Raw genomic sequence first — 17,612 nt, 5'->3', positions numbered from 1 at the left:
AGCCCTGGCACCGTAGAGGTAGAGGAACTACATTGGCCGCATCCCCTGTCCCTCTGCCCTCCTGCCCATCTGCCCACACTTTTGTATTTGATCTCTTTTGATGTGGAACCCCAAAGCACAGTAATGGGGGGCGGAACCTGCGGAGCTGGCAGAAGCGCGCGTGCGCACGACACGCGCTGCGCGCCGGAAGAGCACGCCCAGCCCGGGCTGCGCGGAGGAAGCGCTGGGGTCCGGGAGGGAGGGGGTGGCGGCGCCGGAGGTCGCCATGGCTACCGAGCCCGAAGCAGCGGAGCCGGTGGTGCCTTCGCTCGTGGATCGATACTTCACTCGCTGGTACAAACCGGGTAAGTGCAGAGTGATGTTGATCCCTCCTTGGCCGCATTGGCCTAATGCTGTGGAGACTACGTTGACAGATCGTAAGCCACGCGCTCTCTCCCTGGCGCTCCCTCCCCACGTCAGAAGGAGCTGGACTTCTGTGTTCCGTCTAGGCCCAGGTAGTGGCATTTGCAAAGACCTGGTGGCCTGAAATACTTCAGGGCGCATTCTGGGACCGGCGATTGCAGTGCGAGCTCTAGGGTGTAGCTCACGGAGGCCCCGGAGGTAGGCGCAGGGCTAGGTTGCCACAGTCCTGAAGTGCCTGGAGGGATTGAGGGGCTCACTGTCACAGCGATTAGCAATACATAAAATTATGTAAATGATCAGATCGAAACCAAGGTAGAGGCAGTAGGGCTGGCGAGAAGAGGGTGGGCTACAGACATTTAGAAAGCAGAATTACACATTTACTTAAGGAGACGCCACCGGTATTGTTCATCTGCCACTTAGAAGTAGGTATTCTTTTTGTACTGTTTTGTGTAAGCAGTACCAGTGGCGGGAGCATCGTTTGGGACTCTCCTTTCTTCCTTTCATTCAGTGATAATGGTTATACTCAGTTAAAAAAATATATATTGTAGCATATTTTCTGTTGGTCAAACATAGGGTGACCAACCTGTCCTAGTTGACCCATGACTGAGGGGTTTCCCAGAATGTCGGACTTGCACCAGCATCAGAACAGTCCTGGAAACCACCAACAAAAAATATATATCATAAAGAATGGGATGCTAATTGCATTTTCCTAGCAAAAATACTGTGTGTACTCATTTTGAAGTGAGTGTAAAGGAAGATGGAGCAAGGAGTTAATTACCTTAATGTTGAATAAATTATTCTGTCTGGGCCAGATCTCTTTAAATACTTTCCAGGAAGCCTTTGGGTATGTCTTTTTGAGCAATGTAGGGATAGAAGTGACCAGCATGCAGCATGTATGTGTCCAATCTTCATTATTAACTATCTCTATGACCCAAAAAAGGACCACATAGTGGTAGTAAGTATTGATTTCAGCCACCAACAGACTCATTTATTCTTCTAGATGTCAAAGGAAAATTTTGTGAGGACCACTGTATACTACAGCACTCTAACCGGTAAGCAAATTGGGAATTTTAAATTATCAAAACCTTTTTTTTTTCTGGTATTGTAGCCTGGTATGGTCTTGTGGTCTTGGATTGAACAAATGCTCACTAAACAAACATGCATTAATTATCTTCTACTGTGTTGAAATGGTATTATTATAGGAGTTTGTTTGGCAAGAATGAGTATTCCAGTGCCTGGCCACTCTAAACAAATAAATTTGATTATTCAAACACCCAAATGGAGGACCACATCATCAGCTACTACCTGAAGTGGCCAGTCTGTTCCCAACTACTGAACTGTTAAGAGCCCACAGAAAGGGCTACGGTAGAGACATACATGGTATCTTGTATACACAGGCATGCCTTATTTTTTTGTCTTCTACCCCAGTGCAACCTACCTAAAGATCTCTGGTACTCTTCCCTTTCCTGGGAAAGAAATTCAATCTTGTTTTCTCTTTTATTATTGTATTCTCCTTTCTACAGTTATGCCCCAATAGTAGCCAAAGAAAAAAGGGGGAAGATGATAGTTTGACTAAACAAATACCAGTTCATACATTCTTGTTCCAATAAGAATTATGGGAGGAAAAATTATTCCAAGCAATCACATAGGATCAATTTTTTCTCCTTGTAGAATATGTGTCATCACATTGGCAGAATCTCATCCAGTTCTTCAAAGTGGAAAAACAATTAAAAGCATTTCCTATCAGATCAGTACCAACTGTAGCAGACTTCAGAACAAGGTCTCTGGGAAATTTAAGCGGGTATGTTCCTGTAATTCTGTGATTATCTACTTACATCCTCTATATTCATGGTAATGATAGATCCAATGAACCTTAGAATCCAATAGCATATACTTAGCATACTTCTCTAGCAGTTTGAGGTGCTGATTTTAAGTGTACTTTCACCTAAAGAAATTCTTAGACTCCCAAAAATTAGGTATCTCAGGAGGTGTAGTATCTGTTTTATTAGGTTCTGTGCTACTATCTCTATAATGCCCAGGATGGGGGAGGGGGAAGGCAGGCCTTTGAAAGGAGAACTCTAATAGCAATATAACAAGATATTTTGTCCCTTCTAGTTGTATTAAACTAGTATCTCGAGTTCTGTAAAATTTAGGTGATCAACTCTTCTTTACCATGTATTTCCACATGTAAATTAAACAGAAAAAAAATTCCCAGGGGAGTAAGAAAAAAAAAAAAAAAACATGGGCCAGTCAGAATGGCTCACGCCTGTAATCCCAGCACTTTGGGAGACCGAGGTGGGTGGATCACGAGGTCAGGAGTTCAAGACCAGCCTGGCCAATGTGGTGAAACCCCATCTCTATAAAAATACAAAAATTAGCCAGGCGTCGTAGTGGGCACCTGTAATCCCAGCCACTCGGGAGGCTGAGGCAGGATAAGGGCTTGAACCTGGGAGGCAGAGGTTTCAGTGAGCTGAGATCGCACCACTGCACTCCAGCCTGAGCGGCAGAGCAAGACTCTGTCTCAAAAAAAAAAAACAAAAAAAAACATGAATATGAGAAAATATATGGTATTTGCTCCTTACGTTTTTCCATTCCTAAAGCATTGTCAATGTAATACACATCTACCCACCCCCTGTACCTGCACACAACACTTGGTTATACAGAATGCTAGCTCTACCCTCTGTAACTCTAGGCAAAATGGATAGATGATTAAAAGAGTATCATACCAAGGAGAATTTAGTGACGTATTAAAATGTCTTTACAAACCCACTTGTTGGGAAAGTTTCTGTGGATGATTTACGTCCTTCATTTACTGAGTTCATACTAAGAGTTTCTGCTAATTGCTCTCACTATTCTAGGAGACCCTTATTCAAATCCCCCTTTGTAGGCCTGAAGTCCCCTAATAATGTGCCTTACAGTTATTGATTTTTCCTCACTCAAGAAACGAGTGGACTTAGAAAAGCATGCACCTTTCTTAAAAGATAGTCTACAAGTTACAATAACACTTAAGACTTCCAAAGTTTCAATGATAAATCTCTGTCCAAAATAGTAACACTTAAGGCAGGTACAGTTGCTCATGCCCATAACCCTAGCACTTTGGGAAGCCAAGGCGGGAGGTTCACTTGAGGCCAGGAATTTGTGACAAACCTAGGCAACATAACAAGACCTCATTTCTACCAAAAAAAAAAAAAAAAATTAAATTAGCTGGGCATGGTGGCATGCGCCTATAGTCCCAGTTACCCAGGAGGCTGAGGTAAGAGGATTGCTTGAGCACAGGAATCAAGGCTGCACTGAGCCATGATGACACCACTGCACTCCAGCCTGGATGACAGAAAAAGACCCTGTCTCAAAAAAATAAAAATAAAAAACAAGTAACACTCTTGTTACAAGTGAAGAACAGAGAAGGACCTGCATATTGAACCCACTACAGGTAAGTGTTCATTGGATCTCAGAACTGCCAATCATTCTCCCAAAGGAGGTGATAAAAAGGCATCAAAATACTTCTGCTCTTTTGGCACAGACCTAGCTCTTTTGTGTCTGCTCTTTTGACACAAGCCTTCCCCTTCCTTTCAGAAGCAGAGAGTCACAATAACTAGTACTTTAAAATGAAGAACCCACGTGCAGAGGAGTGAAGCCAATACAGTAATATCTGAATGCCATCTAAAAATGTTTTGAGTGGTAAATAAAGGGGTCATAAAGAATAGCGTCTTAACCTGAAATGCCGATGTCCACTACAGGAAAAATTCATAGGAGAAAAGAGGGCAACACATGAAACATGCCTGCATTGGCTCTCATGAGCCTCCCTGTAGATACTTGTGAGAGCCTCCCCAGGTATGTTCATCTAGTGGAGTACATGAAACAATAACCATGCCATAACATTCAAACACATACACATCAAAATGTAGTATTGACTCAGGGGTCAATTATTTTTATTTTGCTACTTAAAACTTTTGTTTTCCACATTTTCCTCAAAGTGCATGTTTTTGTTTTTCTTAATTAGAAAAAATATACCTTACTAACACACTAGGGATTTAAAAAGAGAGGGGGGAGAAAAAAGAACAATATCCAAAAAGTCTTAGTGATTGACCCTGGTAAATAAGTTCCTTTATCTATTAAGTTCTAATATTAAAATGAGGTAGAAGTCTTAAACTAACTTTATAAAATATTGCTGTCATACTATGACACACTGAATTTTATATTATTTCTTGATGGATTTTCCCACACTTTTGAAATCTTTATGCCTGGTTATATGTAGTTTTCTCATTTATAGTTGATAAAATATATTAGTAGTCTGTAATTAAATTCCCATTTATCATGTATATTAGCTTTTTTCCCTAGAAAAAAATGGGATGGCACCTGGCACACAGTAAGTACTTATATTCATATAGGTTTTGAAATTAATGAATGGTTTTTATATACTGAGGTAATTGATTTAAAACACCAGTTCCAGGAATACATCCTGTTACACACCTAAGGGCTATTTCTCAAAGAAAAGTGGAAATGTCCATCAATTGATTACTTCTTCCGTCTCATTACGCAGGGGGCACAGTTTCTAACAGAGCTTGCACCTCTCTGTAAGATTTACTGCTCAGATGGTGAAGAATATACTGTATCTAGGTGAGTAACGTTTTAGCCACCATTTAGAAGACCAAAGGGAGGGAATTTTTTTTTTTTTACTAAGTAAACACGCTGAAATCTTAAATTTTTTTAATAGTTGTGTTAGAGGACGTTTGATGGAAGTGAATGAAAACATTCTCCATAAGCCATCTATTCTTCAAGAAAAGGTAAAAGAGAAAAAGTATGATCTCATCCGCATACCTTTTATTGGATTTTTTTCATCATTTGACAGTACTAAATGTTCTTTCCTTTCCAGCCATCCACTGAAGGCTACATTGCAGTTGTGTTACCCAAATTTGAAGAAAGTAAAAGCATAACAGAAGGGTTACTGACACAAAAACAATATGAAGAAGTCATGGTGAAACGCATTAATGCCACAACTACGTCATGAGGATTGACATGGAATAAAAAGTGAAGCGGGATTCTTGTTACCTGGCCTAAACCATCAGGGCACTAAAGGAGAAGAACCAGTATATGTAAAGCATACCTAACAGCCAGCCATATGCAGGGGAGGCCTAGTGCTTCACTTAGTTTTCCCTCTCTGTCTTGCATAATGAGCCTTGGTTCCCATTTGTCTACAGCCTGCCAGATCTGGCCTGCCCATGTACTCACCCTGTTCTCTTGTATCTCTCTAACAACTGGTATGCAAGGGATGTTTTTCTGATTAAAAACAAAGCTCTTTGATGAAAATTTAGAAAATACAGAAAATTTTTAAGTAGCCAAGTAAAAATAATTTACCCATCATCCCATAATCCAAAAGTAAATGCATTTGACCCTTGAACAACATGGGTTTGAACTGCCAGGGTCCACTTATGCACGCACTGTTTTCAACTATCAATGAATCAAAAATAAATCATTAACCAAACATGAAACCCACTTATAGAGCAGGTTCATATACTCAGTTCCGAAGGGCCAACTGCAGGACTTGAGTACTCATGTATGGATTTGGGTATATGTGGAAGGTCCTGGAACCAGTCCCCTATGTAAACCAAGGGATAACTACTACATTTTAACCTACTTCTGTTTGAACATATGGTATGGTTATTGCTTTTGCCTCATTTTCCTAACAGTTTGAAGTTTAAAAAAACCTAACCTGCCTTTCTTACCCAGTCTCCTATAATGTGCCTACCAAAATGCCTAGTCCTAACCCACCTGCCTCAACTCCTCTCCCTTTTAGGTTGTAGGGAAGAGGCCAGAGTGGAGAATATATTGTATCTTCTGTCCCCGCTTATGCCAACAAGATGGCCTTCCCCTCTGAAATAAAGTAAAACTGCAACACTGTGACTTCTTAAATGAGGGATATGTGAAAAGGCTATGAAAAATACAAAGGCTTTCCTACGAAATGTGTTATAATGCAGTGGGAAGCGAATTCTTGAAATATGCACATTATAGTCACTCAGTCTCACAATCTCTAGTTACTGGCAAAGAAGTTACTGAGAATATGTCATTCAAAGGCATAGAGGCCTTTGAATGGAACAAATGCTTTCACATCATTTAAACTAAAAAAAACCTCCAACAACTATGAATTTATAGTTTAAGAGTGATTTACACTGAATTTCAAATAAAAGGACTATAAAACATGTTATTTTTCTATGAGGGCTATAACATACATTTCAATATCCCTGTTTTTAAATAAAATACACTTTTATACAGAAGAAATCATTCGATATATAAATTCCATTAGTTATCTATCCTTTTATGCTGTTGAAGTCGTAAGTTACCCCTTTCCAACCTCCACTTGGTCTTTCATTAGAGAATATTATTTTTTCAGGTATGCAAAAATATTATCTGATGAAAGTACAAGTCGGGGTTGGGATTTTTAAGTTTTAATGATTTACAAAGTATTATTTTGTAAATAAAACTTAACATTTTGGTTCACAGGAAAAACTTACAATCTGAGTACCAGGATAACTGTCTCCCTAAATATAACCCCCAGACATGATAACGTGTAGTAAGTGGATAAACACCTCCATGATGGTGCTATTAGCTGAAAATATAAACAAACCAGCAGATCCTCACTTTAAGTAGCACAATGACTCTTGAAGGCTTCATAAACAAAGACTAAACATATTAAAAGAATTGTGTATAGCATTTTACATATAACATTACCTCACATCATTCTCCCATTATTTCTATTGTAATTTAAAATAATACTTTGGTTTCAGAGAATAAAAATCATGCTTAATGATTTTGACTGTTTAAGGAACAATTTTACAAAGGTTATTAACAGAGCTGAATGCATCACATTTTCTCCCGAAGGACTACAGTGAAAATTTTCCTCAATAAAATATTGACTAGCTGTGGTCAGTTGACAGTACTGTGGTTCTTCCAGATCTTTTGTGAATACTGATTGTGGTGGCTTACCCAGATAAAGATCATCAGATGAGCTTATATTATCTACTGCCATTTGATAACTGGCATGCCCTGTTAGATTTCAAAATGAATGTCAAAGCATTAAGATACAAATACTATGACTGGAGCCCACCACAAAGTTGGCCATACTATATTATAAGGAGAAAACCTGTAAAACAGATCCTTCAATCATGACCCCACCCACAAAAACAAGAAAAGCTTTAAACTCCTAAATTTAAAAAACTAAACAATGATGTTTTTGTTTTATAGTGAACATTTCAAAGCCATATATATATATATGATGATATTCATATATATATATGATGATATTCAGAATTTAGATAGCTTCTTGGCTTCCTTATTCTGTCTTTATCTTCCATTCCATCAATCAATACTGAGAAAGTTCAAAATATCTTTTAAGCCTAAAAGATAGGCTTAGAATCCCAGCTAATAATTCAGTCAGCTACGCTAGAACTAGAACCAAGGATTCTGTGGAGTTCCATTACCTTGCTTTTAGGAGTAGGAGAGGGACATACATAGCACAGCAGACCCACCCTTGCTGTATAAAATGCTTATTAGGGGACAAACTTGCTGCTCGCATGGATGATCTGGGACAGGGTCATCAAGGGGATTTTTGTCACACTTGGTAAAGAGAGGGATTGAAGAAGAGTCCACAGGTTTAAGGAAAACCCTGCGTTCACCCAGACTACTGTATGTTTGCTGCTGAAATTAGTGATCTAGATGATAAAGAAAGAAAACAGTTAAGGTAAAATATGCCAAAGGCGAACACATATTCAAAATAGCTTCTTTGGATTAAATTATCCTTTGGACAGTTGGGATATTTGGTTTGACTTTTAAAGAACACTAGTGCAATGTTCCATTTTTAAATCACACTACAATTAGAATCTAGCAATTGCCATGACATTTATTAGTTGTCAAAAAGCTTTACAGTTTCATGATCAGAAAATAGAGCAAAATTTCAATATTGTTTTCTTTATAAAATTGATGAATATCCAAAAACATAAAGGATCATTTGCTTTTTTAAAATGTCAGCTTCATCACATGATGTTCCCGAGATCTGATCCCATAAGCCTCTCAAATTTTACCATCCATACTGTCCTTATTTGTAACTGAGATCCATCCGTTATTTTCCATCTGAAGCTGGAAAGAGTTAAGACAATTAGTATCTGTTTCACTCTGAAAAAAAATTACAAAATTAAGTAGTAACTATTTTCTTTTGCATTTTCCTTTTAACCAATTTTTAAAGTATGAGTCTAAAATAGAAAAGCTATCTCACCTTCTTCAGCAGTTTATAACAAAGTGAAAGAAGTTGGACTAAGAGAGCCATCATGGATCTTGTCTTTGTAATACACTTATCAACCTACAGTGACAAAAAGCATGCAAATGATATTCTAAAAGTAGTATTTAAAAGACCTTACCATTTATTTAGTTTTAACATGATAAAATTTTCTCCATATGGAAATCTAAGGGATTGTGAAAGATACATGGATTTAGGCACATGAGTTGACTTAAAGCCCCAGGACACAGGTGCAGGGGTCACTGCCTACATCTCATGTCTATCTCATGGAACCTCAGCAGAAAGAGTGGGTGGAAAATTCATCATTCTAATGCAGGCTGTTTAGGGGCTTCCCAAAACACTCCAAATAGTGGAATTAAATCTCATCCTTTGCAATTCCTTGCACTCTGCATTGTGGGCACAAACCCATATTCTCTCAGACAAATTATGGGAGACCAGACTCGGAGGCACCTGTGTCCTAGTTACAGAGGAAATGACTTCAGAATTGAAGGGTAGCTGCTCAGTGCTATGGAATTAATGATGTCCCAAAAACTACTTTCTTTGGTGAATCTGCTACTCTCTGGGGTCAGTTATAAGGGTAGATAATAAATGATTCTTGTAGACAAGGCATGAAAAAAAGGAAATAAAATTGCCCTTCTGTGGGTATTAACACTTTATTTGAAGAAAAAGGGGCTTTCCCTAACCAGATAAAGATAGATATGTGAACGTTTTTCAAATGTCTCTTTTACCTTTAGAAATACTTTATTCTGCAAAGAAGTCTTAGTTACTGTCTGGAGCTGGTGGCATAGAGGAATTAGCTTGTTTATTTCCAGGAGAAGCATAAGCTTGTCATCGTCTTTCAGCTGAAATGTAATTTAGCAAGTTATAACAGCCCGCAACAAAACTCCATCTTTAATACCTTAAATACCTTTATACCTTGATATTATACCCCCAAAGTGGGTATATATAATACCACCACCAGCACCAGGCAGGTAGACATGTGTTACCTGTTTTGAAAAAGCTTGTACACTGGAAGTAAGTTTTAAACCCTCTGCAGCAAAAACCTGATAGAAAGAGAAAACACCACTATTTTAGACTGATGTCTATGGATAGTTGGTAAGAAATACACTTACTAATGTTTTTTACATAGAATTTAAAAAATAAAGCCTAGACATAAAAAGTCTGTCATGGAACTCCTAAACTTTTTCCTGTACCAGGAATGCACAAGTGTTTACCTGTTTTCTGAAGGAGTTTTCACAGACCAGATGCAGAATCCATCCCTGGAGAGGCTTCTCTACACCAGACCTCCAATTATTCTGGAGGGTCACGCAGTTGTGTGATATTCAGCCACACAAATTATGTCTAGATTACTCAAGGGACCTAGAGCTCATCTCAAATATGCTCAATTATAAAAGGATGATGAATTTTCAAGCATGAGGTCAAAAGGGTTAGGACCTTCCCACTTCCATCTAGGCAAGGCAAAATTTGTCACCCATCCATAACCAGACATTTGAGAGAACCAATCCAGGTGGTTGGGTTTTGTTCCGGTTTTTTTTTTTTTTTTTTTTTTTCAGATTAATTTTCACTATTCACCATGTACCATAAATTCTATAATTTAGTGAGATGAACAGGATGATGGAGAAGAACCATGAAAAATAAGGTTGGGCAGGTATGATAGAAGTATTTAGGATATTATGTTAAGATGGTTTGCAGAGTATTTCGGAGTGAGATGCCAGGGGAGTAAAGGGAGGAAGGCTTAGTTTTAGGTGGCAGCAGTAATAATGGAGAGAACAGGGAAAATCTGAGAGTGATTTGTGAATGAAAGTAATAGGTCTTCGAAATAAATTAAAGAATACTAAGAAGGAGGAGGCAATAATTCCAGAGTTAGTTTTTACCCTCTATTCAAAAGGCTTAACACCTTGCTATCATTGGATAAAGTGATCTCAAGGTCAAATCGTACTTTGCAACCTTCCCTTTAAAAGGGAAACCAGTAAACTTTACATCTAAATTCCAACCAAATGAAATGATTCACTTCCCCAAGTGTTCCTTATCACTTCATGTTACCACTTTCTATTCTGCACACTTTCTCTTTCCTTCTGGACTGCAAACCCCTTGGGGACAAAATCCATATCTGTCTCATAGAGTATGATGGTTTTAAAACTACCTGAAAGCTGATAACTCCCAAGTCTCTGTCTGCACTCCTGAACTATCCTGACATCTGTCTTGTACAGCCATCCCTCAGTATCCACGGGAGATGGGTTCCCAGACCTCTCCAAGGATACTAAAATCTGTAGATGCTTCAGTCCCTTAAATAAAACAGTGTAGTATTTGCATATAACCTACACGCATCATCCCATATACTTCAAATCATCTCATCTCTAAATTATAATTATAGTTCATGTAAATACTAAGTAAATCGTAGTTATACTGTATTGTTTTTCCCCCCTTGGAACTCTAACTTGTTAAAATGTATTTTTTTTTTAACTGTAGTTATGTTTTATTGGTTTTCTTCTTTTTTTTTTTTTTTTTTTTTTTTGAGACAGGGGTCTCACTCTGTTGCCCAGAGTGAAGTGAAGTGGTGGGATCACAGCTCACTAAAGCCTCGACCTCCCAGGCTCAAGCAATCCTCCTGCCTCAGCCTCCTGAGTAGCTAGGACTACAGATGTGTGCCACCATGCCCCGCTAGTTTTTATAAATTATTTTTTGTAGAGACAAGGTCTCACTATGTTGCCCAGGCTGGTCTCAAACTCCTGGACTCAAGTGATCCTCCCAGCTTGGTCTCCCAAAGTGCTAGGGTTATAGGAGTGAGCCATTGTGCCCAGCCTGTTTTTACTGTTTTGGATATTTTCAATCCATAGTTGGTTGAATCTGCAGATGCAAAACCTGCAGATAAGGAAGGCCAAGTGTATTTCCTATCTGACCTGTACTTAACATGTGCAAAACAAAATGCTTGATTTCCACCCTCTAAATCTAGTGTTCCCCCTCAGTGTTCCCTGTCTCAGAAAATGGCACTACCACTTACTCTGTTGGCCAAGCCAAAAACCTTACTTAAAACATAATAGGATTGGCTGGGCGTGGTGGCTCAGGCCTGTAATCCCAGCACTTTGGGAGGCTGAGGTGGGTGAATCACAAGGTCAAGAGATGGAGACCATCCCGGCCAACATGGTGAAGCCCCGTCTCTACTGAAATACAAAAATTAGCTGGTTGTGGTAGCGCACACCTGTAGTCCCAGCTACTCGGGAGGCTGAGGCAGAAAAATCACTTGAACCCAGGAGGCAGAGGTTGCAGTGAGCCAAGATCGTGCCACTGCACTCCAGCCTGACAACAGAGTGAGACTCCGTCTCAAAAAAAAAAAAAAAAAAAAAAAAAAATTTTAAGTTCTCCCCATGGCCTACAGAGACATCATATTTTACCACTTTCCTTCTGGCTCACTTCACTCCCATCTATAATTGCCTCCTTACTCTTGTGATACACCCAGCCCTACCCTGCACCTCAGGGCTTTGCACTTGTTTTGGCTATCTAAAATCCTCTACCCTCATTTATCCATTCAACTCTCTCACTTCATTACTGTCTCTACTCAAACATTAGCTCCTTAGAGAGGTCTTTTCTGACCACCCCTCTACCACCTCTGTATTCTAGTCCTACATGATTTTATCTCCATGTACTTACATATGTGCACTGAATGCTTAAATTTTTATTGTCTGTATTCTGCCACTAGAACATAAGCTCTATGGGGGCAGGAGCTTTGCCTTGTTCACTTTTCTCCACAGAGTTCTTTTCTCCCAGATCTGACATATAGCACAAGTTCCATAATTATTTGTTGAATGAAGTATGTGATTTTATGTTCATCACAGTTTGGAGACAATTCAATGGACACTGGTTTAATGACTAAGCTCACATAGGAAGAAGGTAAGTAGTGGATCTTTTGTAGTAAAACAACCCTACAGGGCGGTATGACAGAATGGACTTGGGCCAAACTGGAAAAAAAAAAAAAAAAGTCCAGCATTTATTTCAACTATCTTAAGCGAAATAGCTCATTTATAGTCTAGAGAAAAATCTGGAGGACATATTTTCTATAATACTTCTGATTACGTTGACAATCATCCTCTTAAGCTGAAATCCCTTTCCTGCAGAACGCCAGACAAAACTATATAAGAATGATAAAGTGAGGGCCGGGCGCGGTGGCTCAAGCCTGTAATCCCAGCACTTTGGGAGGCCGAGACGGGCAGATCACAAGGTCAGGAGATCGAGACCATCCTGGCTAACATGGTGAAACCCCGTCTCTACTAAAAAAGTACAAAAAACTAGCCGGGCGAGATGGTGGACGCCTGTAGTCCCAGCTACTCGGGAGGCTGAGGCAGGAGAATGGCGTGAACCCGGGAGGTGGAGCTTGCAGTGAGCTGAGATCCGGCCACTGCACTCCAGCTTGGGTGACAGAGTGAGACTCCGTCTCAAAAGAAAAAAAAAAAAAAAAAAAGAATGATAAAGTGATAGAAATTTCTTTTCTCTTTTTTTTTTTGAGACGGAGTTTCTCTCTGTCTCCCAGGCTGGAGTGCAGTGGCATGATCTCAGCTCACTGCAAGCTCCGCCACCCGGGTTCACGCCATTCTCCTGCCTCAGCCTCCCAAGTAGCTGCGACTGCAGGCGCCCGCAACCATGCCCAGCTAATTTTTTGTATTTTTAGTGGAGACGGGGTTTCACCATGTTAGCCAGGATGGTCTCAATCTCCTGACCTCATGATCCACCCACCTCAGCCTCCCAAAGTGCTGGGATTACAGGTGTGAGCCACCACGCCCGGCCTAAAGTGATAGAAATTTCAAATCTCAGATATACATGGGAATGCCAAAGGAAACTATATGAGTGATAAAGTGACAGAAATTTCAAATTTACATACAAGAATGCTCTTGGTTCTAGAGAGGCAAACAGGCTAACATGGGGATCAGGGAAAACATAAAAGGAATTTTGCAACCCACTTGCCAATCTAAAACTTCTAACTAGAGGGAGTAGAATTACAGATGGGCCTACGTGGAGTCCTGTTAAGACACATGGCACAAGAGTGAGTGTTAGCATATCTGTCTCTCCTTTCATGCCCTAAATTATCATGAATACGGCAGGAAAGAAGGAAACTAACATGTACTTAATATCCTCTAATAGTCTTAAGCATTTTAACAGATGCTCTCTCATGTGTTATCTCATTTAATCAATATATTTTATCCAATTCGATAATGAAGAGGCCAAAAGTCTTTCTAGAACTCTGGATTTACATTTGCTTACAGGGTATTTTCATCTACTTAGGTAAACCTAAAGCTTATTATTGCATCTGTTGACTATCAGTAAAGCCCATTCTACTTTATGCTCATAATATTTTAAATTTCTTTCCAATGAGGTCAGGATAGTTTTGCAAAATGTCACTGCAAGCCATCTACCTTTCTACTTTTGTACTGCTCTCTGTAGCACACAGGTATGTACAGATGTAAGCATATACACATGATGTAATAAATCATGTGGAAAACATTTATAACCCACTTTTAGCCCGAAATCAAAGTACTAGCATAAAAGGGAAACAAGGCATACCTCTAGTTGATGAATTAAATCCTGAGAAGTTTTCAGTGGCCCCTCTCCTCTAAAATAAAATTGTTAAGAAGGTAACAAAAAGTTATTACCTGAAAATTTATTTTATAATATTAACATTTTATATTAACATGTAATAGAGGAGATACATTTATTTGTGTATTAACAAATCCTAAATTTTGAAGAATAATATGAATAGATTGATAATATTGTAACTTTATTCTTAAAGCAACTTTAATATTTAACAATTATTTCTTAGGATACTTTTTTCCCAAGTAAACCTTATGTATGTTAATTTCATAATATAAAAAAATTTAAACAAACAAGTTATATTGAAGTTCCATTTCTCTTTTTAACCTTTTTCAGTTTATTTCATAAATTAAATATATGAGATCTGATAATGTCTTGACCAAAAGCCTTTGTTATATAATGGAAAGAGGATCAAACCAAAAGTCAGAACATTTCACTTCTAATTCTTATTTCAATTCTGGTAGTAACTCAATTATCTAACCTTGATGAGGCATATCACTTAATATTCAATTTTGAGTGAATAAAGTAGTCATAATAATACTTGTGCTACCACTCTCATCAGAAGATTGAGGAACAGCAGATTAAAAACTACAAAGAAGAATTAAGGGCCGGGCGCGGTGGCTCAAGCCTGTAATCCCAGCACTTTGGGAGGCCGAGACGGGCGGATCACGAGGTCAGGAGATCGAGACCATCCTGGCTAATATGGTGAAACCCCGTCTCTACTAAAAAATACAAAAAACTAGCCGGGCGAGGTGGTGGGCGCCTGTAGTCCCAGCTACTCGGGAGGCTGAGGCAGGAGAATGGCGTAAACCCGGGAGGCGGAGCTTGCAGTGAGCTGAGATCCGGCCACTGCACTCCAGCCTGGGCGACAAAGCGAGACTCCGTCTCAAAAAAAAAAAAAAAAAAAAAAAAAAAGAATTAAGAACCCTAAAAAGTGTAAAGTAAATTATAATAAGAATAACCAAATGCATTAAGAGGAGAAAAGAACTAGGGATAAGTCACAAAATCTGGAATCTAGTAGCAACCAGTTCTTCCACTTCAGAGACAGGAGATGTGAACATATCATTCCTGTTCGCTGATAAACCGTTGTGAAGGTCAAATGAAATGATGAAGCAAAAACCACATTAAAAACTATAAGGTACTAGTAAGTTTGAAATTTTGAAAAACTATAAGGCACTAGAAAATCTTAAATATATAAATTATTAAGAAATATGAATGATTACATGTAAATCATTAAGAAATCATATAAATTATTAAGAGAACCTTAAACAGTAGCCTGAGGAACGGCTATAAATTTGACCAGGAAAACCACCACAAGGTATTTATCTATTACAGAAAACCCATTTTATTCTCTGGAATGTCATCACTACTATTCAATAACTATATTCTAGGAAGAAGTCCTATTCCACAGAGCTTCCCCTCACAGTGCAACCCCTCATGTTTCCCAGTGTCCATGGGATACTCTCTACTATTCTGACACTGAAACAAAAAATACTGAGCATGCCATCCTGAAATATTCTGAAATAACAACTAATTAAAGGGGATACTATAATCTTTTTTTAAAAAGTTGCCAGACATGGTGGCTCATGTCTGTAATCCCAGCACTTCAGGAGGCCAAGGTGGGCAGATCACCTGAGGTCAGGAGTTTGAGACCATCCTGGCTAATATGGCAAAACCCCATCTCTATTACAAATACAAAAATTAGGCCAGGCGTGGTGGCTCACAGCTGTAATCCCAGCACTTTGAGAGGCTGAGGAGGGCAGATCACCTGAGGTCAGGAGTTCGAGACCAGCCTCGCCAAAATGGTGAAATCCCATCTCTACTAAAACTACAAAAATTAGCCAGGCATGGTGGCACATGTAATCCCAGCTACTTGGGAGGCTGAGGCAGGAGAATCACTTGAACCCAGGAGACGGAGACTGCAGTGAGCTGAGATTGTGCCACTGCACTCCAGCCTGGGAAACAGAGCAAAACTCTGTCTAAAAAAAAAAAAAAAATTTTTTTAAAAACAAAAATTAGCCAGGCATAATGATGTGTGCCTGTAATCCCAGCTAATCGGGAGGCTGAGGCAACAGAATCGCTTGAACTCAGGAGGCGGAGGTTGCAGTGAGCCGAGATCATGCCACTGCACTCCAGCCTGGGCGACAAAGCAAGGCTCCATCTCAAAAAAAAAAAAAAAACAAAAAAAAAAACCAGAAAAGTCTACTGATAAACCCTTCATCTGGGAAGATTTTACATATCAAACTATATTCGTTAAGTAATAATATATTCCCCCAAGTCTTATTATTCAAAAACATTTTTTAAAAGCATGATTTTCATCACCATGGAAATAACTAGCTTGATTCCAGCCAAAAGCTGAGATTTTTGTTATTTCAGTTAGTCTGTGCAAATTTATTGTGGGTAAACACAGGAGTTCCATTTTGCATTCTTTTGGAGACCTGGGCCATCAGATTATAAAAAGGTATGAACTTAAAAAGGTCAAAATTCATGTTGGGAAGACTCAAATCACAGGAGAAGCTTGCTAACAACAGTTAAGAACAATGGAAGAAAACCACCAAAGGAATGATCTCCAATGATGGAAAATATGATAAGGTACTGACAAATGATAGCTAAACAGCAGCAAAATTTCTAACTCCTATCATTTCTGCCTTCTTTTTCCAGAGAATTATCTATCTAGAAAAGGTAGAAGACGTCATCAAGAGGAAAATGATGCCTCTAAGCTTGGGACTGCATCTTCCCCACTCTTAATCCTCCTCCTATAGGAAGGAATCTTCACCAGCACAGCATCCCTCACTTCTCTCTGCCGCCTCACCTAATCCCATCCCATAAAGGGAGTGGATCTTATCTTTTCAGTCTTCCTGGTGACTTGGCGAAAATAAATTGAATACATTAACCCTTTCTTTTCTCCTTTTTCTCTTGGAAGTGAAGCTGCCTTTCAGATATAACTGGTCTTCCACGTGTTTTATAGAGATACATTGTGTCCCTATAAGGTAAGACTTTGTAATTCTAGGGATCATTTTTCAAAACTTAATTGCCTATGGACATAAACTACATTCTCCAATATCAGCTTTATCAATATAAATGTTACCAGCTCCCATCCACCTACTCTTTTGCTTATTTTTCATTTTGCTCAAAACTTGGGTGGGAAAAGGGGGTGCTATTTATTTATTTATTTATTATTATTATTTTTTTAATTTTTTTGAGATGGAGTCTCACCCTGTCACCCAGGCTGGAGTGCAGTGGCACGATCTCGGCTCACTGCAAGCTCCACCTCCCAGTTTCACACCATTTTCCTGCCTCAGCCTCCTGAGTAGCTGGGACTACAGGCGCCCGCCACCATGCC

General features: G+C 39.2%; 2 protein-coding genes across 4 annotated transcripts in view; one reads left to right on the top strand and one right to left on the bottom strand.

The window, feature by feature from the left end:
• Positions 1-195: 195 nt before the first annotated feature.
• On the top strand, positions 196-17,166 carry ABITRAM (actin binding transcription modulator). 2 transcript variants are annotated; one of them, XM_005581115.4, is made up of 6 exons: positions 196-344; positions 1,403-1,454; positions 2,074-2,203; positions 4,943-5,019; positions 5,117-5,186; positions 5,276-7,326. In XM_005581115.4, the coding sequence occupies exons 1-6, from the start codon at positions 266-268 to the stop codon at positions 5,408-5,410; spliced, it is 543 nt and encodes a 180-aa protein (XP_005581172.3). In that variant the 5' UTR covers positions 196-265; the 3' UTR covers positions 5,411-7,326. The 2 variants fall into 2 exon arrangements, with proteins under 2 accessions (XP_005581172.3, XP_065386327.1); XM_065530255.2 differs by lacking the exons at positions 4,943-5,019; positions 5,117-5,186; positions 5,276-7,326 and adding an exon at positions 16,931-17,166.
• Positions 8,279-17,612, bottom strand: part of CTNNAL1 (catenin alpha like 1) — a 72,805-nt gene continuing 63,471 nt past the window's right edge. For both annotated transcript variants that reach the window (XM_005581116.4, XM_065530254.1), the window contains 5 exons: positions 14,243-14,291; positions 9,676-9,732; positions 9,418-9,531; positions 8,669-8,752; positions 8,279-8,532 (listed from right to left, as the gene is read on the bottom strand). In XM_005581116.4, coding sequence (XP_005581173.3) covers positions 8,467-8,532; positions 8,669-8,752; positions 9,418-9,531; positions 9,676-9,732; positions 14,243-14,291 — 370 coding nt within the window. In that variant the 3' untranslated portion in view covers positions 8,279-8,466. The remainder of the gene's footprint in view (positions 8,533-8,668; positions 8,753-9,417; positions 9,532-9,675; positions 9,733-14,242; positions 14,292-17,612) is intronic.

Source organism: Macaca fascicularis, chromosome 15 (assembly GCF_037993035.2).
Source record: "Macaca fascicularis isolate 582-1 chromosome 15, T2T-MFA8v1.1".
Lineage (NCBI taxonomy): Eukaryota > Metazoa > Chordata > Mammalia > Primates > Cercopithecidae > Macaca > Macaca fascicularis.
This window is presented reverse-complemented; position numbering and strand designations above follow the sequence as displayed.